Source organism: Chamaea fasciata, unplaced genomic scaffold (genome assembly GCF_029207755.1).
Source record: "Chamaea fasciata isolate MVZ Bird 193981 ecotype frontalis unplaced genomic scaffold, bChaFas1.0.hap1 SCAF_7, whole genome shotgun sequence".
In the NCBI taxonomy this organism is placed as follows: domain Eukaryota; kingdom Metazoa; phylum Chordata; class Aves; order Passeriformes; family Sylviidae; genus Chamaea; species Chamaea fasciata.
The window spans coordinates 27,191,125-27,218,566 of record NW_027094092.1 but is presented as its reverse complement, the minus strand read 5'-3'; the positions used below and the strand labels follow the sequence as shown (position 1 = coordinate 27,218,566).

General features: G+C 39.0%; 1 protein-coding gene across 6 annotated transcripts; it reads left to right on the top strand.

Annotated features, from left to right (window-relative positions):
* Nucleotides 1–605: 605 nt before the first annotated feature.
* PSEN1 (presenilin 1) lies at nucleotides 606–26,165 on the top strand. 6 transcript variants are annotated; one of them, XM_066188165.1, is made up of 13 exons: nucleotides 655–670; nucleotides 1,236–1,315; nucleotides 3,245–3,388; nucleotides 5,121–5,159; nucleotides 7,952–8,208; nucleotides 9,584–9,725; nucleotides 13,328–13,395; nucleotides 15,009–15,229; nucleotides 17,069–17,167; nucleotides 18,435–18,518; nucleotides 19,354–19,527; nucleotides 21,515–21,633; nucleotides 21,961–26,165. In XM_066188165.1, exons 3-13 carry the CDS (start codon nucleotides 3,305–3,307, stop codon nucleotides 22,114–22,116), a joined length of 1,443 nt encoding a protein of 480 aa, XP_066044262.1. In that variant the 5' UTR covers nucleotides 655–670; nucleotides 1,236–1,315; nucleotides 3,245–3,304; the 3' UTR covers nucleotides 22,117–26,165. The 6 variants fall into 6 exon arrangements, with proteins under 6 accessions (XP_066044260.1, XP_066044262.1, XP_066044263.1 ...); XM_066188163.1 differs by lacking the exon at nucleotides 1,236–1,315 and having other exon boundaries at nucleotides 606–670; XM_066188166.1 differs by lacking the exons at nucleotides 655–670; nucleotides 1,236–1,315 and having other exon boundaries at nucleotides 2,698–3,388; nucleotides 5,053–5,159.
* Nucleotides 26,166–27,442: the final 1,277 nt, after the last annotated feature.

Below are 27,442 nucleotides of genomic sequence, written 5' to 3'. Positions count from 1 at the left end.
TTCTAATCTGTAATTGACATTTGTTTTTTTTTTCCACTAACCAGTCACAGCTCTACTTAGAGGTTTCTCGAAAAGATAGCATGTTGACTTTTACTACTGTTTTTGTTTTGAAATATAAATGTCCCTTAAGTTACTTTCTTAATGCCTTTTTTGTGGGACCATTTAAAAACAGGGTTACTGGCATATGTATATTTCGTATTCAAAGGAGCTGAGAAGCGTATTTTCTCATAAAACCTCTCTCTCTATCTGGTACTAGGTTAAAAAGGTCAAGCTAGATTTCCTTTGCGCGATTCCTCGGGGCTGGAGTTTCAGCGAGTGCTCACTCTCTGCGATCCAGCCAGCCTCTCTCACCCGGTGCCTTTCTCCAGTTCCCACCCGCGTGTCTCGGTTCCCGGCCCTTGCTGACGGCAGAGGTCTCGCCGTGTTCTTTCCGAGGCGCTCCCCGTTCGCCCTGCGCGCCGGGGTTGCCGGGGCCGGCCCTGGGTGCCGGCCCGGCCCCGGTGTGGCGGGGCTGCGGTGCGGCGGCCGCCGCCGCGGGCCGGGGACGCTCCTCGCCGCCCGTCGGAAGTGAGGTGGCGGCGGAGGGCGGGGCGCGGGCCGGAAGCGAGCGGGGCCGGGCTGCGGGCGGCGAGGAGCCGGTGGCGGAGCGCGGGGAAGGGGCGCCGTGCAGGTCCGTCTGTCAGCGGCGGGGCCGGCGCAGCCCCGGCGGGGCGGGCGCGGGCGCGGGCGCGGGCGGCGCTGGGGGGCCGGGCGCGCCGCGCCACCGGGGCCGGGCCGGGCCTGGTGTTTGGGCGAGCCCTGCGGCGCACGCCCACGGGCCGGGGAGGGTCACTGCCGCCCCCCTGTTGCCCGCAGCGGGGCTGGGGCCGGCGCGGCTGCGCCGGGCCTGGGCGGCTGGTGGCACCGAGCGGGGTCGGGCCGGGGCCGGACCCGCACCCTCAGCGCCGCCGAGGCCTCCCGGGAGCTGGGACCGCGCTGCCTCGGCTGCGGCGAGGCTGCTCCGGCCGCAGGCAGGGCTGAGGGCGGGGGCGGCGGGGATGCCCCCAAAGCGATGGCGGCTGCTTCTTGCTGCTCACTTGGGGGAGAAAGCACGGGTTAACCGCGCCGCGTTTGTCTCATCGATACTTGCTTTGCTTTCTCTTCTGCGAGGAGCTTACTTGCGTGTCACCTCTGTTTATTAGGCTAAATGTAAGCGCATGACAGCGCCAGTTGTAACTCCTGTTGTTCTGACCTAGGAAAGCCAAAGGAAGCAAGGAAGAACTTTTTTAGACAGGCTATTTTAACATTAACAGCTACATTAGAAAAAAATGTCTTGGTGAGTCCCTTTTCAGGTAAAACAAGCAAAGTTTTAGTTTGTGTCTGTTTATGTGCAGTTCATTTATAGATGTCATTCATTCATAGTTGTATTTCAAATACAAATTTTATTTATTTAGAAGTATAAAATAAAGTTGTTTGGGAAGATGTCCTGAATCCATTTTCTGAGCTCTTGAGTTTTCAAAAGAAACTGTTTTAACCATAAATTTTGAGGGCTGTCATTCAAACTTTGGTGCAACTCTTTTATCAGTTACTCCTCCCTGTCTTCTGATTCTCTCTGCTCATCAGTAGCTGAGGTTTTTTTGTTTGATAAATTTGTGGTGGCGTTCTTTACCAGTCTATAAGTAGGATTTTGTGGTTGACGTTTCATTTTGGTTTTCTGTCCAGTAATTTAATTAGAATTTCTACATGCTGCTATTTGAAAAATTTCATTCTGATAGTCCACATCTGGATGAATATTTTCAACTTTTTCCATTGTGGTTGCCCTGTCACTGAGAATTACTACCAAAAGCAGCCTTAAAACAACCTTGTTTTTATTCTGTGGCCCAACCAAATAATTAGAGTAAAATTTTAAAAGTAAGAGATACGTAATAAATATTTATTTTCATCTAATCTTACATTTAAATGATATTTTAAATTAAATGTGCCTAATTTTTAATGGCCAATGTGGAAGGGAGCTATTCTAGTGAATACTACATTCACTTTCCAAACAGCATGCTCCCAGTAGACTTTTAAAATTGGTGTTGCTTCCTATTGGCTCATCACTAAGTTAGCTGCCAAAGTTAGTAAGCAGTGTGCCCTAGTCTTGTTAGATACATGTTTATTCCTAAATAAAGAAACAGCTTCTGTTCTGTTTATGAAAATAGGCTTAGCTCTCTCTTTAAGTAAGATGCTGTCTTGCAGCACTTCTGTCTTGCTGCTGCCAAAAGTAAGAGGCTTTGCTTTGTGATGTCCTCTGTTGTAGGAGTTTTTCAAGATCTCTCAATACGTTAGCTGAGCATACTTAAAGCAGCGGAAAAATATTCTTGTTTTCTTTTCCTGGATTTTTTTTAATCCCATTTTAATGAGTAAAATTACTGTAAAGAGTTCTGATGAGTGCTGGAATTCACACAAGGTAGGATCAAGAGCAACTTGAGATGGACTGGCACTCCACCCTTGAGATGTATTCATGTGACCAAGCCTGTAATTTACTAGGCTCATTGTCTCTTAAAATTATAGGGTCTTTCCTGAAATTTAGTTAAGTCTGTCAAACTTCCTCTTTCCCCTCTCTTGCTGTATCCTCTTTCGTTATAGAGCATGTAGTTCACATAGGATGATTTTATCATCTGACTTTCTTATGGAAGAACATATGAAGCTGTTACATACGTATGGCATGCTCTGTAGATGTAACTGGTACATACAGGGAACTGAATGTATGTTAGTTCTTGAGGCTCAGCTGACCTACTGTCTGGTATAGCACTAGGTCACTCTTGCAGCATCACAGTGTTAAGGATATGTCTAGATTTTAGATAATCAAGTGTAACTCAGTCGTCCTTGAAAATTACTGTTAAATTTGTCAGCAATCCAAAATAGAACAACTTGGAGCAATTGTGCTCTGCTGAGATAAAACATGGAAGTTGTGCTCTGAGCAAGTGTGGAATACTTCTCATTTTTTGCACAAGAAGGAATGGAGAACTGCTTAAATTATTAGTTTGTTGCTGACTGATTTCTGTAGCTGATGAACTAATTTGATAACACTTAGAGGCTCTTATTTTTGTGTTGGAAAATCCCTTTTATGACCTCTTAGTAGATGCGATACAGTTTGGTATCATGGTTAGATACAGAGTGGCTGTCTTTGGTATATGTGAACTCCAGAAACTGGAGTAGGGAGGGGAGGGAAAACCTGGTCATCTTAAGAACAAAGTCTTTTTACACATCTCTTTCCTTTCAGGATCTCAAGAAGAAAGGTCCAGTTTGTGTGGAAATAAGTGATTCCCAGAGGACTGTCCCAATGACAGAGCTGTCTGCGCATTTACCCCAGTTTCAGCATGGGCAGCTGACAGAAAACTTCCCTGATACCCACCTCAGCAACACTGTATGTAACAAATAATTTTAGTACCTGGTAGCAGTTAAATGGGGATGAATAGTTTTGTTGGGATTCATTTTATCTTTCTGAACTGTTGTGGTGATAAGCAGTGCCAAAAGAAATATGCTGCAAAATATCTGATGTTCTAAACTCATTTTTATGTACAGATAAGACCTCCCTCAGTTTAAAGTGGTGTTGGAGTGACCAAGCCATCAAGGAAAGGAAAAAAAAAAAAAAAAAAAAAAAAAGAGGGCGGTCAAACACTGGCATTTACAGTATTTAGTGAGCGCTCTTGATCTGCCTGACTGTGGTCTGCTTGGTTCACAGGTTTCTCAGTCACAGAGTTAATTTTAGTCTAGGTAGAGCTTGAAGCCTGGGTTTTGCTATTGCTATTGCTGGAGGACTGTTCCTATGCAGGAAGAACAGCTCTGTCTTGTCTTACTTGTGAATAATTCTCAAGGTGCTGTCGTGGTTCTTGAGGTTTTGGGGAAGGAGGAACTCAAAACCTGAAGTTTTCTATGATTGCTTTGAAAGACCTAAGCGTGTGCTTGTTGCTAAAACTATACCCTTGTACCGTATGTATTTTGGAAAAATCAGGTTTAGATTATCTACTTGGGTGTGGTGCTCAGGCTCTTAAGACTTGTCACACTGTTCTTTGTTCCTGCAACAGCTCTTGAATATCAGGTTTCCTTGTGGCACGGAAATGCTCTTGTGAGGCTGGGCCACTTGTAGACGTGTCTATAGCAGTAATTCAGGAGAGTATTCTGATTCCTGCTTCAACTCTTCTATGCAATCAGCAGTTTAAATAGAATTTTGGAAAATCCACAGATAAGCATCATGCTTTATCAATAAAAATATAAAACATTTGAAAAATTAAAACAGAGAAGTGGGAACTTTTCTACTGTATCCTTTCTCCTTTTACTTCGGAGGGAATGAAAAAGGTTTCTTTTCCTCTTGGACAGGTGAGAGATTAAAGTGTTCAATTTTTATTGAACACTTCTGCCCGATTAAAAAGGTGGAGCTCAGTGATAAGCTGTGGGCTCACCACCCTTACGGTTAACTTGGTGATGCTCCATACCAGCAAAGGGTTCTATGTTCTTCTCACTAACAGACTGCACTGATGAATAACTGCTACTTGTGCTTTTCCTTTCCATGTTTAAGTAACTGTAGTTTTGATACTGAGTTATAATGATGTTTCTCCCCTTCACACATCTACTTTGTTTTTGTACACACCTAGGAAAGTTCTTTCGTGCTTAAGTGTACTAGCTTCTGTGGCTAACCAGTCAGCATGTGAAATCACTAAGTGCTATAATTTGCCTTCTCTTCTAGTCAAACACAAAGAGTTTAACCCAGTCTTCAATATCTGCCACTGCATAATGACCTTTTAACATCAGTGGTGTATGTGAGAACCGATGAAGTCCATGCCCACTGTCAGGCATGGTGGTCTGCTCCTGATGGATAAATCTGAAGATAATAGCTAAAAACTTCTTATCAAATGTGCTGTTTTAATCTCTTGGTTCAGGGGCATTGGTCTGGGTTTACTATTAACTATTTTCCCGATAGGGATAGAAGCCACTATCATTTGTTTTTGATATTGTTTATTCGCCTGAAAGCGCGTAGTTCATAACTTACATTTGCTTACGGTGTTACAACAGGTGTTACTGACTTTTTAGCTTCAGAGTTTTCACTTTTAACTATGTCTGAGGAAAGTGAAGAGTCTGTTCCTTTGCTTCCACTTCAGCAAGAGTCCATGGCCTCTGCTCTGTTTAATACTGATCAGGTAGGATATAAGTGCACTTTGTTCTTTTTAGCAGTGGGGCACGCGCATGTCACGTTTAGCAACACTTTAGTAGCCTGAAAGGACAACTTATTTTCTAGCTTTAAGTGCAAATGAGAGAATAACTTGTGTAACTCTTGATGCTGATCTGGTTTTCATGCACTGTGTTTTAGTATGTAAAGGCCTTTCTTGATTGCATCTTTGTTCCTAACTAGAGAAGGGAGTAAAATGACACATATTCATCTAATTTCTTCAGTTTTTCTCTTTGTGTTTGATACAACAGGTTTTTGTAGTAGTGTGCTAGTTGATCAGGCTTTTCCTTTGGATGGTTTTGTGTTTGCTCTGTGAAGCTGTAGATTTTTAATTTATTTCAATGTATTTCTGTTCCAGAGATGGGGTAAGTGCTCCCTCATGCAAGACTGTTATTACAGCAGAGAAAAAGCAACGCATTCGGCAAGTGTGCAGAAACCTAAGTACTCAGCCTGCCCTCTTTGTGCAGAGTTCCAAAACTCTGTTCATCTCCAGTGTATTGTTACTTATGATCATTTTAGGCAGTTTATTTAGATGGTGAAGTTTATTGTTGTTGTTGTAGAGTGAGAAAAATGGAGCATTTTACTATCAAAGTGAAAAATGTTACATTTCTGCTGTATTCTGTACAGAAATAAGTTTAGTTGTAGCCAGCATTTCAGATTAATTAAACTGGATCTCTTTATTTGCATTCTTCCAGATTTCCACTTCTGTCTGACTTGGAATAATTGTATGTGAGGACTTTATGCAAAACACCAAGTGATTTCTAGTAAATTTTTTATTTAGTAAGAAATAATTTTGAACCCAGCATCTTTTTCAGGACATATTTCAAGTTTATGATACTAAATTCAAACTGAGGTTAAAGCCATGTTGTGTCCTAGTTTTAATTGTTTAATTGAAACAATTTTAGTTTGGGGTTTTTTCTCCTCTTGCATTCCATTTTCTTATTGAAGAATAAAACAGATTTTCTTAGAGGACAGAGCTTGAAACCCTGCTGAGTTTGATCTTGAGGATACCATGGAAAAAGGAAGGAATAGGCAGATCATTTGGTGCATATTGTTACTTTGTACTGCTTTGTAAAAGCAAATTTTTCATGAGCTGGGGAAGTTGTAAAGCTTCAACCAGGGCTTTTGCAATGTCACTATTTACAGTTCAAAGTCCAGGGACTTGTGCTCCTTAATCACTTAAATGCTTTTAAAAACTCCACTATGAGTTTCTGAGTGTGTACTTATCTTCTCTTTTCTGAGGGTGGGGCTGGGAAAATTCTGTAGAGAGACTCTAAAATTATTATTGATTTATCAAACAGCTACAGTGAATTAATGAGATTCAAGTCAGCAGTTATGTTTGGAAATGCTACTGAGATCAGGTAATTAGACTTTAACATTGCACATTTAAGGAAAAAACTACTTGAGTAGGAATACTTAAGGAAAAAAATCATTAAATTATTTTCAGTTCCCTGTCTTATGTCCAGATCAATTTTATGGAAACTGAATGATATTTTAAAGGTATTGCAAAAGGTATCCTCCTTCAGTTTACTGTACATTTTAATCTAATGCTGCTTTAGTACACTTAGTCAAACAGAACTGTTCTGCAGGAAGTAAATCAGAAGAAATGAGATTAATTTTGTGAGGAATCAAAAATTTTTTTGCCTTATCTCCTATATTAAACGTCTTGAATTTGAACAGTACAGCACTGATTTTGGACATGGTAATACACTGAAAAAACAAGTGGTCTGTATCAACTGTCGCATTTTAGTGCTCATTTAGAGTGTCTGGTAATGGTTTTATTTCTTTGTAGTCCAGCAAAGCATAGATCACTCTCCTTTATACACAACATATAAAAGGTGAATGCCCCCTGCTCATGGTGCTTCTTAAAGAGGGTGCAAAAGATTTGTGCCAGCAGGAGCCTGGAATGCAGGCCGGATCATTTACCAATAGATGATGTTCCCAGTTTGTGCTTTTGCTTCCATTGGAAGTTTACCACTGTCTTGGCATTTGAATTATACACTTGATGTTTCATGTATTATACCCTTCGTGATTCAGTATTAGAAAGAACAAGAAGCTCTTTCATATTTGTGATAAGAGTGGTGGAATTTCTTTAATATCAGTGAAAGCTCGTGGCAGTAGTTTCCTTGGGAAAGAAGAAAATTTGCATGCTTAACTTTGCTGAAACTTAGGGATCAAATAGCAATCTAAAGACTGAGAATTACCTGAGTTTGATCACCATTTCTGTGTCGTTCTTACTGAAAATGTGGGAACACCATACCTCATGAGAATCCATTTTAATGTATATTGTACATCGTAAAGGAAGTAGACAAAAATGCCTACTTGGGGTTTTTATGGAGAGGGGATCATAAGTATCTGCTTGGAATTATTCTTAAGGGTCTATATAGTTCATTCTTGTCAAGTTACAGGCATTCTACTGTCATGCATCCTTTTACCAGCTGTAGTTTGAACCAAGGGAAAAAGATGCCTTTATTAATCTTTTAAATTTCTGTTCAAAGGAAGGGTGACGCAGGCTCTTAGATCAACCAGCCTACTTTTGACTGTTGGTGTTTTTTATGTAAATGTTTCTAACATGACCCTGTGCTCCCATTCTTTTAATAACTGTGATGCAGTTAATTACTACTGTTTAAATCCCTGCTGTAGCAAGTGTTCTTGGCAGTAAATATTATCTTACATGTTTTCTCCTCAGGGTCATCTTTAGCTTAATGTACAAGCACATGTTTGTGGAGAGTTGCTGAGGAGACTGGTTTTTGTGTGTTGCAGAATGACAATAGCGAAAGACGTCGCCATGATCATAGTGAGCGCAGGAGAAATGACAATGCCGACTCTGAGACTAATGGGCAGCCACAGAACAACGTTCAGCAGGTGGTGGAGCAAGATGAGGAAGAAGATGAAGAGTTAACACTGAAATATGGGGCAAAACATGTGATTATGCTGTTTGTGCCTGTCACGCTTTGCATGGTGGTTGTTGTTGCAACTATCAAGTCTGTCAGCTTTTATACACGCAAGGATGGACAGCTGTATGTATCAGTATTCCCCCCCCCCAATCTTTTTAGTGGACTTAGATAATTTTCTGTAAAACCCCAATTCTTTTGGAGTCTGATTCAAGCAGTGAACTTCCTCTTGCCTCCATTGTCCCCTTCTCCAGTCCAGAGATAGTTTTGTTTTATTCCTTCCAGAAACCAGACTCTTCTCTTTGTGGTACTGTTGATATTTGTTGTTTGTCTGGTGACCAGTGCGGATAGCATCTTGGTTCTTAATGCTTGATTCAAATCCTAGTCCTCATTTTAATACTTTGTCATGCTGTGTGGTATTTATAAAATAAACTCCATCCTGAGCCAAGGCCACTTCACTTGTACTATGCCAGATAAAAGAGTTTTGGAAAAGGAACAAAACAACTAGTGCAAATGAAATAACATCTATACGATGTTCTGGTTTGCCCATGCTGTTAGATAAAGAAATTCAAATGCAAGGAGAATATAACTTCAGGAGATTCACTTCTGGTGAAGTTATAGAAACTTTCCTGGCAGATGTTTCTGTAGAACTTTTTGGGATTTTGGTAAAATATTAACGTTGCCAAAAAAAAAAAAAAAAAAAAAAACAATTCCAGTGAAAGCTGATTTGAGAGAAAGGGGGCAAAGGAAGGATACTGAGCCTGTCAGAAACTGCAGCAAGTCATAGAATCACAGAATGTTAAGGAGTTGGAATAGACCTTAAAGATGTCTAAATGTTCCACTGTGAAAACATTTAGACAAAATGATTCAAAGTGTGTTTGGCTTTGAAATGTTTGTATAATATAATCATCAAAAAATGTTTCAATGAAACATAAAGTTCTTCTTCACTTTAGAAGCTGTTGATGAAAGAATTCTTTTTTTTTTTTTTTTTTTGAGATTTTATTCATGGTAAGTGTTTTCTCCCTGTCTCTCCTTCCCACCCCATAATGAAGTGGTTGCCCCAGGAGATAGTATTTCTTTAGGAAAGAGTGAGTTGAGCCCATGCATTGTTTTGTTGACATCACAGGGGAGCCTTTCATGGTGAATCCATGGGTAAAATTCCAACTGCACTGGCCAGCACGTGAGTGATAGCATGGGAGAGTGGCAGTGGCACACAGTGTGGGAGTAGCCATATCAAGCTGCAGGCAGCTGTGGGCTTTATCTGCTTTACAAAGCAGAAAACAGTAGTAATCTAAGGATATAGGAAAGGCAGGTCTCCTAAGGAATTCAAGTTTGCCTGATATGATACTATGCCACCTTTCAAGTTTTGCCTTAGTAGAAAATAGATGTGCTTTTACAGCTCTGAATTAAAAGATTACTGCAGTTTTGTTTGGTGTTGGCCTGACATACCAGAAACATCTGTGCATTCAGTGTCATTTCAGTTGACTTTTTGTTTTTGTAGCATCTACACTCCTTTCACAGAAGAGACGGAGACAGTAGGACAGAGAGCCCTGAATTCTATTCTTAACGCAGCCATCATGATCAGCGTTATCATTGTCATGACCATCCTCCTGGTTGTGCTTTACAAATATAGGTGCTACAAGGTAAGTAGTTGTGTTAGGTTTTTTTTTATTAGTACAGCATATTTAGAGAATGGGACAAAATGAAGGCTTAACAAGGATGAGTGAGTGAAAGTAGCAGAATTGGTGATTTTTATGGCTTTTGTTCTTTTGGCACAAATCGGGGCGAAGGCCCAGTGCTATCACTGCCATCTGTTCTGTCAGTTAGAAATAGGGTGACATTGCTCTCTATTCTTTTGAAATGGTCATGCACTGAAATCTTTCTGTGGTCAAGAAATACAAAGGACAGACTTGGTCCTATTTTGAGGGCTCCCCCTCCCACCCTGTCACCGGTACAAATGTCTCCCATCAGTGTGTGTGGCTGTACACACCAGGCAGTATTCGTGTGGCCAACACAGAGTCTCTAAGGCCCTTTGTGAAAGGCTTCAATCATGTAATGATGTCATCTAGGCAAGTGCGGGCTTAGCATAATTAATTGCAGTGCCACCTGCATGGGAGGAGTTCTCCATGAAAATTCCTGGTTTGTTTTGGTCTTAATTATCCATTTCACAAGGCTCAGCCTAATAAAACTTCTCAGTATGCAGCCAGGACCTTGAATCTGTTTCACAGTTATAAAACACGTAGTGGAATTCAAAGGTTTCCTTCATTTCATTTTGTTTTCAAGAGGGAACAGTGGTTTGGGTCTTCATGTCTGTGGATGAAACCACTTTACAAATTATCTGTGTGGTGACAGGAGAAATTATTTTTGCCTGAATCTACATACAGCATGGAATACTGATTTTTAAAGTATGGACCTTCACTCTTATCATAGTGCGGTGTTACATTTGAACTGACAAAGTGTTCTTGTTAAACTGGCAATTCTCTTCTTTCTAATGAGGTCGAATAACTACTGTGCTTTAACTAGGTTCCTTAGTAGCCACTTGGTTCTCCTCAGGTGCTGAAGGCAACCAGTGGTTTTTACTAAGCTTTTCACATTTCTGGTGTTCCTCTTAACCTTTTGAAGCACAGCGTATTTTCCATGCAAAAATAGTTGTTCTACTAAAAATTAGAATTATTAGATACCAGAAATTTCCTGTGGTTATATTTTATGCTAGTTACACTAAATGATTAAATTATTTTTAAATTTCCTGTCAGAGTATTTCTATGCTGCTATATCAGAATGCTGTGAAATGTAGCTACCTGTCAATTGAGTTCTATTTTACATGCGGTTCTATATGTAGATTGTAGTCCAGATTATGGGGAATGGAATTTATAATGAAACAATATTAGGTCTTCTTCTGGTAGTGATAATTTGCTTATCCTCACACGACTTTTATCTGAGACCTCTTTTGAAGAAAGGAAATACTACTTCAGCTTCACCACTGTTAGTTTTTTGTGGTTGTCTTGTACATTTTATGTTAAGCATAATCCTGATTCTAGCTGCTCAATCTAACCAGAAGCAGTATCTTTGAAGGGGGTTATTTGATTTTCTTTTTAATTTATTATTCTCTGCATTCTTCGTTGTTTCAGTCTGCCTAACCAAAGTCTGACTGCTGTAGCTCATTGTAATTCTCTGCATCATGCAGCCCATCCTTAATTTTTATTCAGGTTGTAGCAGGTGAAGCTAAATTTGTACCAGCAATCAATTAGCGTCAAAGTTGTTGTTAAATGAAGAGTGAAAATTCTTTAATGGGAAGGTAAAAAAAAAACTATTGTGGTACCCTGCTAGGAAAACAGCGAGCAAAACTTACAAGAAGTACTTTGGAAAAGTCACTTGAAAGAAAAGAGACCGATGATCTGGAAAATGCTGTAGTAAATGAGATACATGAGAATAGTAAATAGTATAGTAAATGAGAATAAAGCCAGCATCTGTGTAAAATGCCAACTTAGATCAACTCTTGAAACTATCTCCTGTAGCTCTGTTGACAGTAGTTATGCAAGGTGTGCGTAGAAGTTTGCCTTGGTGTTTGACACCATCAGCATTCACCATTTTTTTAGGATGAAACATTACTATTCACTTTATTTTCTTAAGTGGTAGGAGTTTAAGAGCTTCTATTACAAATACAAGAACTACAGGTAGAAGTCATGAGACAGCTTTCTTTGCTGTTTTCTTACAGTAGTTTCAACTAATTTTACAGAGGAATAAAGTTACTCTTGTTAGGTCCCTACTTAGTAGCCTTACAGGTTGTTGGAGATTTTGGTTCTGTGTCAGTCAATACATACCAATATATTCACCTTTGGAAAGGTTCTTTCTCCCACTTGCTATGAGTGGTGACAGTTTCAAATATGGAGACAGACACTTTGGCAGTTTTCCTGCAGCATCTTTACAGGCACCATGCTTATTGCATGTGGGAATTTCTTAAGTCTTTTTGAGAACATCCTGGCAAAAGCCAGTCTGTTAGATTAGGAAGTTAAATTACATGTTTTATTAGGTTGAAGGTTAAATTTGAACCTCTTTTGAGAAGCAGTGTGAAGGAGGAGAGTGAATGTTTTAAAAATGCATATGAAAAAGTTAGCATTAGACTCAATGTACTAAATTATGAACTGTAATGGCTAGATTCTTAATTTGTCAGAAAGTCCTGGTTGCGTCACGTAAGTGTGATTCCCTTAGTCTTTGTGCATATGCACTCTACTTTTAAGTTGACTTTTGCTAAATATTTTAAGAACATTAGTTGCATTCTACTACACATCTTTAAGAAGAAGACAAAGAGATAACACAGTTCTATAACAGCTGCTGACTGCTTTAATCTGGTGTACATGTATAGCAAATGTAGCCAGTTAATTTTTCACTGATTGTGTCTGTTCTGGATTCCTTATGTAGCTTTGGTTTCTAGATTGTTGCTTCTCATGGGTTGTCTACTTGTAATACTGGGTCAGGTTTTATAAAAGAGATTCTGTGCTGGGACTGACACATGTTCAGTCTCAGTTAAGAGATGTTGAGAGATTACTGGAGTTAAAGGGGTCTTCGATTGTGGGTTGGGTTTTTTTTTTTTCACTTTGCACAATAAATACTAGAAAAGTGGACTTCTGTCACTGCAGTCTAAGTGCCTGTCATTTCCAGGTTTAAATCCTTGAGTGTCCCTGCTGAGTACAACACTGAACTGTTCTTTATTGATTTGTTGGGCATGTAAGTCTGCTCTCATATCAAAATTAGGGATTGTGTCTATAGATGACTGAGAGAGAATACAGAAGTCTTTATATAGTCATTCATGATCTTCCAACAGATAAGCACTGAAGGTTTTTCTGGGTTCCAGCATTTAATTCTATAATTGCATTCTGAAAATGATTTGAAGTCAGAGCAGCACAAAAGTGAATCATGTTTTCCATCTGTGTTCATGCTGGATGATTCTGCAATGTTATAATGCCACTGGTATCAAAATGGTCTAAAAATACGCAAACAGTAAGTTTTCAGTAGAGCTAAAGAGCATCTACTGAAAGTTCACAAAGCACTTAAAATTCATAACGGTGAAGTGAAATGCACCAATGTGCATAGACTAAACATGAATGTGGCACCAACCAAAGAGAGAGATATCTTAAATAATTTTTTTGCTTTAAACAAAAGGAAAAATAACCTTAAAAGCATTTTAATAGATGCTAAATTTAAAATAACAAGTCTAAAACATCTGTATTGATATCTTCTTCTCCAGGTGATCCATGGTTGGCTTATCATTTCTTCTCTTTTGCTGCTTTTCTTTTTCTCATTCATCTACCTGGGGTAAGTGAACTAAACTATTAATATGCTATTTTTCATGGATCGCTTTATGTATGTATTTTTTTTAGAACTAGGCCTTGAATCTTAAGAGCAATGACAGTGAGTAAGCTATTGCAAAAAAATTCTTAGTTTTTATATAGGCTGATAGAGTACACAAACAGAGTGATTTATTGGTTTATAGTGCATCTGATGAGGTACAGAAGCTAATCTGTTCCTAATCCAGCACACTCATCACCAGAATAAGCACATCTTGCTTATCAGAATATCTTGGGAGGAGCTTGTTCTGCTGACATGTCTTCTGATAACTTAATTTTTCATTGACATATGACTCAAGGGCAGTTGTCTACATCATGGTGTTTACTTTTGATTGTTAGCAGTATATGTGAAGGCTGTTTGTGTGGAAGTGGTGGAAAAGAGCTGAAAAGAATCTACTGTCCCACCAAAATACATTCAGCACTTTTCTTCTCTGATTTGGAAGCATGCCCTTGTCCAGACACCAAGAAAATCTGGCCAAAATACTCAGTATTGTCTAAAATGAGCAGCCTCCTGAGGGTTTGTAACTAGAGTTATGTCATGAAATTATTATACTCTATATTTATGCCACTTGATGACAAGTACTTCTCTTCGAAGACGCTTATTTAATTTGGTCTCTTGAAGGAGAATGCGGTCTTCTCTTCAGTCACTGATTTTCCTAAAAGTGGTCTGTGATGCCTTCTGTGGTCAGTAGTTTCTCTAACCCTAACAATGGCTTTTGAAATACAAGGCAATTCCTTCATCTGTCCCTCCTGCCTTACAGCAGTGCTGGCTTCCTTTTGCCAGAGGTTCAGAGAGGGAGGGAGTTTGTAGATCAATTATACACGATGACAGTAAGGGACATCCTGTTAACACTGTACATCTCAAAGGTCAACTGACAACTGACGAAGACAAGTTTTCTGGAGGAAAGTATTATGCAAATTACAGGGTTCTTAGTGGCTTGATGGGTTGGGAGCAGCAGATTCCACAAAAAGCCATCACAACCATTTCTTCCTGAGTCAGCAGAGATCACCTGTGACTTGGTGATGACACTTGTCTATTTTGGTTTCACTTATTGAGGTTCTTAGTTAGTTTATAGTATTTGGTGTGACAGGGAAATGGTTCATCCAAAAATAAAGCTTTTTATGTCAGTGTTTATGGGGGATAATAGAATAAACATGTATCTTTGAAGTTATCAAGGCATTCCACAGGCAGCATGTAAGTAGAGAGAGATCTTTGCATGCCCTTAAAGTTCCGTTATAACCTCACAAGTTCTGATTATTCTGATTTTTGAAAGTTATAAGCGTAATCAAAATGACTGATTTTGCAGTAATGTCCTTTCCTGACAGTTTCTGCTTTGATTGAGAAGGAAATAGAACATTAAGGAAAATTTTCAGAAAAGCAGAAGAGTTGGTGTGAAGCAAACACTGGCAAAATTAATCCAATTTTGAAGAATAGTTAAGTACTAATTGGAGAAAGAATTTTACATTTATGCCACTACATTGAATATGAAAAATTTTCAAAAGATATTCTGAAGTTTTCATCTGTAATTTGTTTCCATTGTTTCAAGCAAATGCAGTCTGTATTATTTTCCTTTTTTTTAGTGAGGTTTTTAAGACATACAATGTTGCCATGGACTACATTACAGTGGCACTCATGATCTGGAACTTCGGTGTTGTGGGAATGATTTGTATCCATTGGAAGGGTCCTCTTCGGCTCCAGCAGGCATATCTCATTATGATTAGTGCTCTCATGGCCTTGGTGTTCATTAAGTACCTTCCTGAGTGGACTGCGTGGCTTATCCTGGCTGTCATTTCAGTGTATGGTAAGTTTGGGAGTCAGGCACGGTAACAGGCCCTGTGGTGGGAATTTCTTTTATTCCCTGACTTTTCCACTTGTCTGACTAGATCTTAAAAAAAAAAAGCATGTGTGTATGTATCATCCAAGGTAGCAGATAAGGTGATTACAGACTTCATAAATAAGAGCATGATCCTAAACTGAGATCAGTTTCCTGCAGCTGAGGGCTTTGTATTACTGTATGATCCCATCTTCCTTCAAGTTTCCTGTTCTCTCTAGATTCTTTGGGGAGGAGAACTGAAGTAATTCAAGAGAGGAGGAGATAAGAGAGACCCATTTTGATATTTTTTATGAAGGTGGAGAACTTCCAGGTTCTCATTTTCCCCGTGAATCTTTGAAAACCCTTGTACATTCAGAATTTAGGATCTTCTTGTTTCTGTACAGTTCCATACAAATATAGATCTGCCCAACCTGTGAATTGCTCAAATTTGTGGACATAGAAACAACAACCTAATCCATACCTGGTAATACAGTGAAAAAGAAGGGAGGAAGGATTAAGAGCAGTTTGCATTGCTCAAAGTCGTTTTCTATTTAGAAGGATATGGTTGTGAGATCTGCTTTGTTGGGTTTTTTTTTTCATTGTAGTTGTCTCATACTGCTGTTTTTCAGAATGGTGGCTGAGGAACTTAGGTGTAGTTTTTCCATAGAACTTTAGGGGGCACTGAGCACTTAGTAGGAAGATCACTGTATCCCAAATACTGATTTAATTCCAGGCAAGACTAAAATTCAGTTACTTAGACATAATTAAAACATTACAGCTAAGTGAAGATGTGCTCTTAAATTTTTGGAAGCATGTAAGTGTGCTGAATGTGTGCTCTCAAAGTACTGATCATGATAAAGACTGAGAATCTGTCCAGATGTAAGTGCAGGGGTTGATAAGATTTGATTAGCTCTTATACATCAGTGTACTCCTTAAGTGTCCTCTTTCTTCAGGGAGAGGAAGATTGTCCCTTGTGTGTATGCTCATGGATCACAAAGCACATTAGGAAAAACTTCCCATCCCCCAGCCCCATTTCCACCCTTCATACAACTGGAACAAATCTGAGTGCTCCAAGCATTCAGGCTTTATTCAGTGATAGCAAAACGAAATGAATCGAGATCAGCTTCCAGGACCATGATGTAGTTGTTTTGAGTAAAGGGGATGTAAGTTTTCAAAGCCTGCGACCCCACACCAAGAGTTCTTTGCTTGAGTGGGACCAGCAGTGGTGCCAGGGCAGTTGGCTCAGGTGTAGGAGGCCTTCTCTGAGCAGTGCACAGCTCCTGCAAATCAGCTGTTCCTTTCAGTGTCAGGTTTAGCTTCAAATTAATTTAAAGACATACGGTGAATGGACAAGTGCAAAAGGCAGTAGCAGTGTTAGAGCTCTCTATCCCAATATGCCTGCTTCACAGGAATTAAGTAAGCCTCACATGTTGTCTTAAAAATTCTTTTAGCATTAAACTTAGGTTACAAAATCTTTCCTCATAGAAGGCAAGCTTGGGGGATTTCCACGATGGTGGTTGAAGAGTAGCTTTCTTGAATTATTCGCAGGTCAATGTATAGGCACAGGTACATTTGCAGTTGCATATTATCTTAAGTGAGGAATATATAGTTTTAAAATTTGTATGCATATTACAGTAATATGTAAAATAGGTTGCATAACTGAGAATATTAAAAAACATTGCTGTAGGATACTGAATTGTGGCTAGTGGCTGTCTTCAAAATCTGTATTCAGGGTACATTTTCTTACTTCAGCTCTCTCCAAGTATTATAGAAAAAAAACGTAACTATGTCTGCAGGGATGTAGGATCTGTTTGCTCTTCCTTTCAGATTTGGTTGCTGTCCTGTGTCCTAAAGGTCCTCTTCGCATGTTAGTTGAAACCGCTCAAGAGAGAAATGAAACTCTCTTTCCAGCACTTATTTATTCCTGTAAGTACATTTTGTTAAGTTCTTTAAGCTTGCAGTCACCCAGTCATCTGAAGCAATCTTCTCATTTTTCTGGGTTTTAATAAGATGCTTTTCAGCTGAATTGTTGATCTTTTCATTTGGGCCTCATTTTTCCCTTCACTGTTGACTGAAAAATGTGGAACATCATCTGACAGACATTTCAAAATAAAAACCAGCATGTTTTGTTCCAAAATACAAACAGGAAGAATGGTAACAAACCTTGTTTTGGATAAAGTACTATATCCTTGGGCTGTGAATTAAGCCTGTTCAAAGAGAGCAATTGTTTCCAGAAAATATTTACCAGCTTTCAGTCCTTAAATAACCTGTGTCTTAGTATAAGAAATGTGAGAAACTACTAGAAAGAATCTTGTTTGTGTGACTGTTTTCTTGATGGGTTGTCTTTTTTCGTAAATTTTTTCTCCCTGCAGTTGTGAAAAATAACCTATTGAATTAAACTTGCTGTTGTGACCTGTATATCAATTAGTACATAATTCCACTGTTTCTGAAGTTCCATGTTGCTAGTCACAGTCACGTGGATAACAGTGAAAGAGGCTGATCATTAAGTCATGATGCTACTGGGGCTCCAGACAGGCCTGTGCTTGGAAGCAGGAAGTGTGCTGCAGACTGGCCACTTCAGGGACAATCTTACTGTGGAGAAAGGGGAGGACTTTCTTTATCTCTCACTGATTCTTTATCTGTCACACTTGCACAGTACACTTGCATTCTCTGTTTTGTGAGAGGAGAGGTTAACACTTGAATTAAAATACACCTTTTATATGTAACAACATTTGGTTACTTCCACATTGGAGAAATTTTTGTGATGGTGAAAGCAGAGAACAATTAACTTTGATGCAGATACTACCTCTGAATTGACATAACTCCGTAACAGTGTTTAGAGACCTTTTTTACTTGCAGATAAAAGAACTGATAAATGAAAAAAAAAAAAAGTAAAGAAATTGTTGATTTTCAGAGTGAGCCTCATATGTAAAAGTAATTTTTCTGGCAACAGCTGTTGCCACTTTTTTCAAAATCTAGTAGAAATAAAATTTTATTTACCAGTTTCTGTAAATGTGTTGTTGCTGGTAATGGCTGTGTTCCAGATATCATTGTGCTTTAATGAGAGTAAAATTGCCTGTTGGAAAAGATTGTTGTAGCAAAAAAAAAAAAAACATGAAAAATGAGAAATAATGGTTTCGTACATCTGAAGATACAATTAGCTATGCTGTTGTGGTTTGGATTTTTTTGATAGCAACAATGATATGGCTTGTGAACATGGCTGAGGAAGATCCAGAAGCCCAACGGAAATCCAAAAACTCCAGTTACGATAAGCAAGGTGAGTTTTGCTTTGACAAACTTTCGTCACTTTATTGGAATACAAGTTTATGGATACTTGTCTTAACTTTTTAAGCATCCTGGGTGGTGTAGAAGAGTGAAAGCATGGAGTCCTAATTAAGAATGATGAATCTGTCAAGACTTGAAAACTTATTTACTTATTGTGCAGTTAATGTTATTGCATTCATTTTTCTGGGATCTGGAATGTTGCTGTTGAAATGACTCAATATAAAACTATTAACTGAGCTCAACTGCTTGTCAAATTGGGATGATATAGTATAATACCAACTTGTTTATATTTGTATTAGACAGAAATATGCCTAGTCCTTTCGGCTGTGCAGATAGTGTTTAAAACATGGAGTTTGTTTATTTGTATGTGTTACTAAAGCAGGGTGCTGTTTCCGAATTTAGCATGCTTGAAGGCATCCATGTATATGTAACTTTCAGAAGTTTCTTACTTTACTGGAAAATTAAGCTGTCAATATCAACTAAAGAAGCTAATTAAATATTAGATGAGAGTTTATTCCTTAAATTGTGATCTTTGTTAGATCAGAGAACTAACAACACAGAACTTCCACTTTCATGTGGATGTACTCCTGAATACTGGGGCTTGAGTGCAAAATGTAGTTGCTGTGACTGCAGAGTATACATTGACTCCTGATTGTTTAAGTAAATATTAAAATCCTGTATGACTGTGTGTGTCAGTGTTAGATGTTGCTAAGTATTATGGAGTACTTGTTTCTGTCTTGGTCTTCTATGATCTTATATGTGGAGAGACTTTCATGTTTTAGAAGGCACATTTTTAGAGGAGTCTTAAATGCCTTTATTCCTTTGAGCTCCGGCAAGGCGGACCCAGAATGAAGATGCTGAAGCAGATGATGGTGGCTTTAGTCAGGAATGGCAGCAACAAAGGGACAACAGAATAGGACCCATTGAATCAACCCCTGAATCACGTGCTGCTGTTCAGGCTCTTCCCAGTAACTCTCAAACAAGTGAAGACCCTGAAGAACGTGAGTATGGACTACTGTGTCTGAAAAGCTTACTAAAGCTGAAGCTAGTCAGTCAGGCATCCTGAGTGCACAGATGCAGGATTCTGTGGGCTGTTAGCAAGCTGAAGAGGTGCTCTTGCTCCTGATGAATACTGATATGCCTCATAGGAATAATGGTGTTGCTTTTTGGTAGCATTTTGTTGCAGGAGTGAGTAATATTGGCCAAATTGCTCTTTAGTTGATACACACACTCAAAACTTTTCTTTCAGACCATTACATGGTCAGTTGCATTAGCCTTTGTCTTTTTCATGCAGTGTTCTGCTGTGTATCACCTTTTTTGGATTTAAGCCGTGTAAATGGAGTCATTACCAGGTTTTTTATCAAGATTAAACTGCTGTAATCCACTTGGTAGGAAGCAATGTTTAAAACCTGATTGGAGACTGAAATGAATGCAGAATGCAGTGGGCTTGCATAGTTTTCTCCAGCATCTTGCTAAGGTGGAATATCTTTGAAGAGTGTATGTTATCATTACTCAGATACTCAGAATCTGTTTTAACAGACTCATGATTTCCAGTTGGAGTTCAAGCTGCTATTAGATGTGCAAAGCTCTAAATAAATTAGGGTGTGCCTGTCTAATAAACTGCTCTCCTCATGTGATACTGCCATATTTTAGCAGATGCAGCTGCTTCCTCTGCTTATCAGGTGCTCCTCTGTTTAAATGTGCAGAGACTTCTACTTTAAGAACAGTTTTAAAATTTACTGTGTCTCAAAAAGTCCAAACTCAGCATGCTGAAAATCCTTTTTCAGTTCCAGAACTTTAAAAAATAACATTAAGATGCAAAAATTGTAGCAAAGCAGCTATTTCAGTTAATTTTTTAACTAAAACTCTTGTCTGGCCAGGCTAATAATTTTCTTCTTCCTGTATTCCTGCAGTGAGTAGTAATGATCCAGTCAGACTTGTCAGCCAGAATAAGTTTACTACAAGTCTGGAGCATCCAAGGTCTGTTTCAGCAGTTTAAAGGGTGTTTTAGTGCTTATAGAATGCACTGTTCTAGGCATTTTATTGGATGCCTGTTGAAAGAGAGTAGGGTTGCCTTTTTTTCTTTTATGCATTTTCTCCCTTTTTTTCTTTTTCCTTTCCCCTCTCTTCACACCTTCATAATTAATCAGAGATCCACCTGTGTTTTGATGTTCTTAGTTCCTCTTGGAACTCCACAGTGAGTGTTGAGCTGGGACTGTAGTGAGGTGGAAAAGTAATCAATAGCCAAATGAAAACAGCTGGTCACCTGATACTGGCCTTTCTTAGTTAACATCTTCAACTAAAAGCTCAGAAAGTAAACTGGCATTCAGGAAACCTTACAGTGCCTGCAGAAATAATTGAGTATTGTGCTTCTAGAGTTGTTGCTAAGGTGGTAATTATTATAGGAAAGAATAAGAGAGAATCAATTTTCCTGAATCTTATATCTCGGACTAAGTATGTTGAGATTTTGCCTCTGTGATATGCTTTGTACTTACACACAAAAGCTTTTAAGAACTACCTGCGTAAGAATTTTGTAGGAAAATCAGAAAGGCAGTAGAATATTTTGCAGTGTATAGGTTTCTAACTGGCAAATAATACGTTGTCTGCAAGAGGTTTATTTTTTCCCTTCCCTCAGCCAATTTAAAGGAATTGCTCTTCAGTATTCTGTTGAATATGACAAGACAACCAAAAGTGAACACCCCTCCACAAATAAAATTACAGCTGAGTTTGTATATACTGCATTTGTATGCCCAGGAAAATAGGAGTATTGACAAATTCTTATTAAAGAGTAAATTATTTGAGTGGTGTTTCTAAGCCATCTTGTTTCACAGGAATGTGTCACTTGATTCTGGAGTGGTACAAATTCTGATAATAAAATGTTATTTTTAGCTAGTCTTGTTAATAGTAAATACGTATTATTCTTTGATAATTACTGACATGTAATATTAGTAGGCTGATACTTAATGCTGCCATATGTTCACTTTGCAGGAGGAGTAAAGCTCGGTTTAGGAGACTTCATTTTCTACAGTGTCCTCGTTGGCAAAGCCTCTGCAACAGCAAGTGGGGACTGGAATACAACTTTAGCATGTTTTGTAGCCATATTAATTGTGAGTATAATGTGAAATTATAATAGGGATAGTTTCTAATGTTCATCAAGGACAAAGTTGTAACTGCGACATTTTGTCTTTGATCTTGTTTATTGGGTGGCCAGACTGAAAACTGGTGAGGACTTTAACTGTATTTTCATTGGCTGTACATCTGTCACTAAAGCCTTTAGTTTAGGAAGCCATAAAACATAACTTGGAGAATTAATATTTATACATGCATATATATATAAAATATATATAATATATATATATTATATCTTTTACTTGTCAGAGTTCCCTAATTTCTCTCTGTGTTTTTTGTGTTTTGTTTTTTTTCTTTCCCCCCAGGGTCTGTGCCTTACACTTCTGCTTCTTGCCATCTTTAAGAAGGCCTTACCAGCTCTTCCAATCTCCATAACCTTTGGGCTAGTTTTTTACTTTGCTACAGATAACTTGGTGCAACCCTTTATGGACCAGCTAGCATTCCATCAGTTTTATATCTAGCAGACATGATGCTGAAACGGATATTTGTAGCAAATCTGGGAGGAGGAAAAACGGTTTTTCCCTCAGTTCTCAAGCGAGACTGAAGTCAAATACTCAAGATTCCAAGGCGGAATCATTACAACTTCCTCCGATGGTGGTTTTTGGTTTGCTTTTTTTCCTGAGACAACTGCTGCACTGGGCACCATATGAGTTTTCCTATGTGAAAGTGGCTTCTTTCTGATGGCCAGTCTAAGCCAGGTGCTGTTATATCAGAGGTCATCTGATATACATATCTCTGGTAAGGACCACCTGTGTGAAAATTGCTAATGCTTCCACCAGCAATGTGATCTCTTACCACAGGCTGATTGTTTTCACAGCGCTAAGGGTGCTGAGGACTTCCTTGATGTTAACAGAGGAAGCTGACAAATCACATGGAACTTGTCCCTGTAACTGCCTGAAGAGAGAGAGCCCAATCTGGACTTCTTCAGCAGTGATATTTTGACAGTGGAGTCCCAACTGTGTAACGGGAAAGGACTTCGTAGCAATTTGACAAAGGGAGAAAGTACTGTCACTCTGAGAGTGCTCCATGACATGACTTCATAGCCTCTGTGCCTGAGTGTGTTTGGTTTAGTAAATGTAAAAGCTTTTCTTTTTCCCCCACACTGGAACTAGGCCTCTTCTTAGTTTTAATACTTTGTATTCTCAAGCATGGAGTGCACCTTCTGTACGCCTCTTCCAGTTTATGTAGCTGCTTAGACTTGGGCTGAATTATTTGGCAGTAGAGGACCATAAGGTCCTAAATTGGATCTTGCATTCTAAAAGGTTAATAAACTACATTAAAAAGCAGTTTCAGGACTTCCTCTTTGTGCTCTTGCAAATCATTTTGCTTGAACACCATTTCAAACCCCGCATTTGAAAATAGTCACTAACAGCACGGACTGCATCACTGCATCACTGGTGGATGTTCCTTCTGTTGGCATTCTTATGAAATAAGTAGGCGTTTGCAGCATTCCCAGATGGAGTTTAACTTGCCAGATCTAGAGATCAAAGTGCTTATAGGAGCTCTTCTATTGCATCACTGAAATTCTTGGTCATCAAAAACATGGTTTAGAGTTCTGTTGACCTGAGGATTGGTCCCTCAGCTGTCTTAACACCTCAGGCTGGCGAGGATTTTTTTTTTTTGTGCAATATCTTTATTGGTGAGGATACTTAGGTTAAGTGAGAGATTGCTTAGTGTCACTAAGGAGCAAAATTTGTGAGCCTCTTCAGTTTAATTACCTCTCTTGTGAGGAACTGGTGATTGGCAAAATGAAGGACAATTCAATATCGCTGAAGAGAAGATAGGAGGTTTTGAACTTCTTATAACGAGAGTCTGTCAAACCTTAGAACTGCTAAACTCTGTTTTCTTCTTCATTTGAAAGAGCTCATTTATGAGTAATTGCTTGGAAATGAGATGGGTGAGATGAGGTTGGTTTTCCCATAATTTCTTAGTGTGTGTAAGTAATGTTTTTTCTTGGGAACCATAGGGAGTGGATGGGCATTCTGTTTTACTTGCATCTTGATACTGAAGTCTTTGCCAAGTAGTGCAACTGTCAAAATCCTGACACTAGCTCCTTTTACCATTTTTTCCTGGGGTTTGTTTCAGTGCCTATAGATTAATAGGACTGAAACATTGGAGATGCTCACCAACCATTGCCCAAATAAAGAAAGAAGGGCTGTGATGTATAAATCTGCTTTAAAACCAAGAAAGGCTTTCTTTGATTGTCCTTGTTAATGTATGTCTTTTCCAGTATGACTTGTTAACTGTAGTGCTAGCATTTACATTTTCATAAAATACATCGTCTTGTCTCATCTAAAGTTATTTTTTTATTCATCTCATTTGTGTGCTGATTCCTTGTGGATAGCATTAATAAACCAACTATGTCAAAATTGCTTACAGTGACTTTTCAAGTCAAACTTGTTTATGTTTTCTGGCTTAAATTACTGTTCCATATTTTGTTGCAGTGAAATCTGACTTAAAACAGGCTGGTTGGTGAGGGTTTTAGGGATTCCTGTTGTCATTTTTTGGTTGGTTTTTATGTTTTGGGGTTTTTTTAACAAGACTTTGAGTTGGTTTTATACCACTGTAACTTGTCCCTTTCTTGAGCATTATATCTAAGAAAATTCCCTTGTGTGTTTTATTGGGCATCCCAGCTATAATTTCATTGTATAGAGCAGGTTTGCTAAGAGTAGACATTGCTGGCATTTGGATATCTGAGCAGGCTCTCAGTTAAGGGTTGTTACTTAAATGCAGAAGTCATCTCTCTTATTTCTGTTTTGGTTTCAGTGTGCACCAGGGGAGCATTAGCTCCGTTAAGAGTTGCTTTAGAATCTGTAGAAATGTACAAAAGCCTTTTCACGTGCTTGAATGGGTGTTAGATGTGTAACCCAAGGAAGAACTTCGAACCTTCCAACACTACGTTGCCAGTCTTCCACTTTCCAGAGCTGCTTCTGTTATTCTGAAGTGTTAATTTCTGAGCTAGTGTAGAAAGGGGTGGAGACTATAAAAGTTGTGTTCACAGTAGCTGTTCAAGTTTGTGTTTGAATCTCAAAATAAATTTAGAAGGGAAATTGCTTTTATAGGCAGCTATATGTTAAAGTACACTGCTTGTTACCAGGTACACCTTCAGAAACCAGTTGAAATTTTCTAGATTTGCCCTCGCAGGCCAAATCATGGTAGCTTATGTTTCAGATGAGATCTTGCACCTGAGGATTATCTCTGAACATAGGTCCAAATAAGGTTCAGTTGCCAGTAGGTTTTGTTTGCATTTGGGTTGTTAATACACAAGTGTGAAGACTGTGTCACTTTCCGCTCCTTTGTCTTGAAACACCGATCTAGTTTGAGGTCGTGATTCACCTTGGTTAGATTGTTGTAACTGAAAGATTTCTCCTAAGTAGTCTGCATTTTTGAGAGAGTTTCCATTATTATTAAATTAGTATGTTAATGACAGCACATTAGACTGTAGCTCCGAAAGAACTATGCTGTAACCCCAGTAGATTCATCCCTTCTGTGCTCAGGCAGATTGATAACTGTTGCGTGGCTGTTCCAGTGTTAGTACTTCGAAACTGGCTATCACAGTAGCTTTCACTCCCCATTCAACTTACATAAGTAGGTCTCCTTCTTTGGCTAATATTCAATTCAATATATAAATAAGAAGACGTAATAGTTTTCCTAAAATCCAGGCACTTCCATTTGTCTCTTTTTTTTCTTTTTTTTCTTTTTCTTTTTTTTTTTTTTTTTTCCCTTCTATTGGTATTGGGGGATTTAATCCAGGGGCAAAGAAAGAGACCCCTGGAAGCTGGTTTTAGCAAAGGCTTAGGATGCTGTTGTACCTGTGTATGGCTGTTACGGTCACACTCAAATTCAAATGTCATCTGTGTGAGGTGCATCCTGAAGGTGTAAGAATGTGATACTACAACACATTCAGGATAGTTCTGGATGGGTAGATGATGACTTCTTTGAGCCAAAAAAATTCAAGGGCTGTGCTCCACTAAAATGTCTGATCTCCTCAATGTACAAAGCAGAAACAGGCTACTTCAGGCATGGGCGGCTGGTGCTTCTCAGATGTAGATCTATATCTGTACCTATAGAGATACAGATTCACGTACTCTGGACCTGTAGAGGACAGCTCTTCTGCCATTAGTACGGTTAAGGATTAAATATGCAGAAGTAAATTTTGGGTGGATGGTACTGTTCAACAAAACTTATCAAAATGCTTTATTCAAAAAATTACTTCTGATAATGCTGTTGAAATAAGTTTAATAGACTGTGGAACATGTCTGCACTGTGATTGCATCTCAGTGGTAACTTGGTCATTGGAAATGGTGAAACATGAACTAGAATGAAATTATTTTACACTCAAAGCATTTGCTGTTTTCTTTTTTACAGACACTGGTTTGTACATAACCTGAATTGAATGTGAATGTTTTTTAAACACCTTTCCGGTTCTTGATAAGATACGGTTTTGATAATTATTGCAAATTTTCCTGTATTTGTCTAATTATTAAAATAAAAGTTGCATGGATCCTGATTCATCTTGCCTTTCCTACATTATTTTAAAGCCATCGCTTAAAGCTCTTGGAGGCATAAGCACTGTCGTTATTTTTATTCAACATTTAATGAGTAAGATTTCTTTCTTAAGGCATTTAAGTAGCTGCTGTATTTCCTAGCAATAGAGCTTCAACTGGTTTTTGTAGAATTACTTTCTTCTGAAAGCTACTTTTTGTGTTTCTCTAAAGAGTCAGTCAAAGCTGTTGCAAAAGCACCCATAAGGTATAATTAAGGCACAAAAAATGAGATTGTACTGAAACACCAGCTGGCACAATGAAGCTGGTGTTTCAGGAAAAATACATAGGATATTCAGAAAGAAAACACTTCATGAACAGTGTTGTGTATTGTCATTTTGGGATTGATTTCTTATTGATATGATTGAAACAGAGCTTTGGGGGCTTTTTCATTGTTTTGGGAAAGTATTCACTGCAAAATTACGATTTGTTTGAGTTGACTGACTTTGATTGAAGAGGTTTTTTTGGGGGGAGTTAACCTTAGTGTCTTCATGAAAGAACTAAAGAGAGGTCCATCCTGACAAGTGGAAAGTGAAGTACAGGTGGTAAGAGGCCTGTGGGGATGAGCAAGGAGATCCTGAGCCCAAACAGGAAGTGGAGAAGAGGTGGAAGCAGGGGCAGATGACCCAAATGGTGCAGAGTTATTTTCTGATCTTGCAGGGATAGTGTTAAGAAAGCAAAGGCCCCTCTAGAATTGCATCTGGCTAGAAATGTAAAGGGCAAGAAGAAGGAAGACATTCTACAATTATGGGAAGGCATTTTGCAATTATATAATGGCAAAAGGAGGACCTGGGAAATAAAGGAGCCCCTCTCCCCCACCCCCGCTGAATGGGACAGGGTACCTTGTGACAAATGACATGGAGTTGGCTGTGGTACTTTCTGCCTTCCTTGCCACAGTCTTTCTTGGTGGGACTGGCTTTTAGGATTCCTATATCACTGAGGCCAGAGGGAAAGTCTGGAACAAGGTAAACGATCTTGGTGGAAGAGGTCGGCTTAGGGAGCTTGCAGACAAACTGGATGTACTTAAGTGTGTGAAGCCTGACAGGTTGCATCCAAGAGAGATGGCTGATGTCATTGCAAGGCCCCTCTCAATTGTCTTTAAATTGTCATGACAGCTAGGAGAGCCTCCTGGAAACGGGAAGAGAGCAAATTTAAGTCCTTTCCTCAAGAGGAGCAGTAAAGAAGAATAGGGGAACTGTGGGTCATTCAGCCTTGCCTCAGTCCCTGGGAAGCTGACATGGAA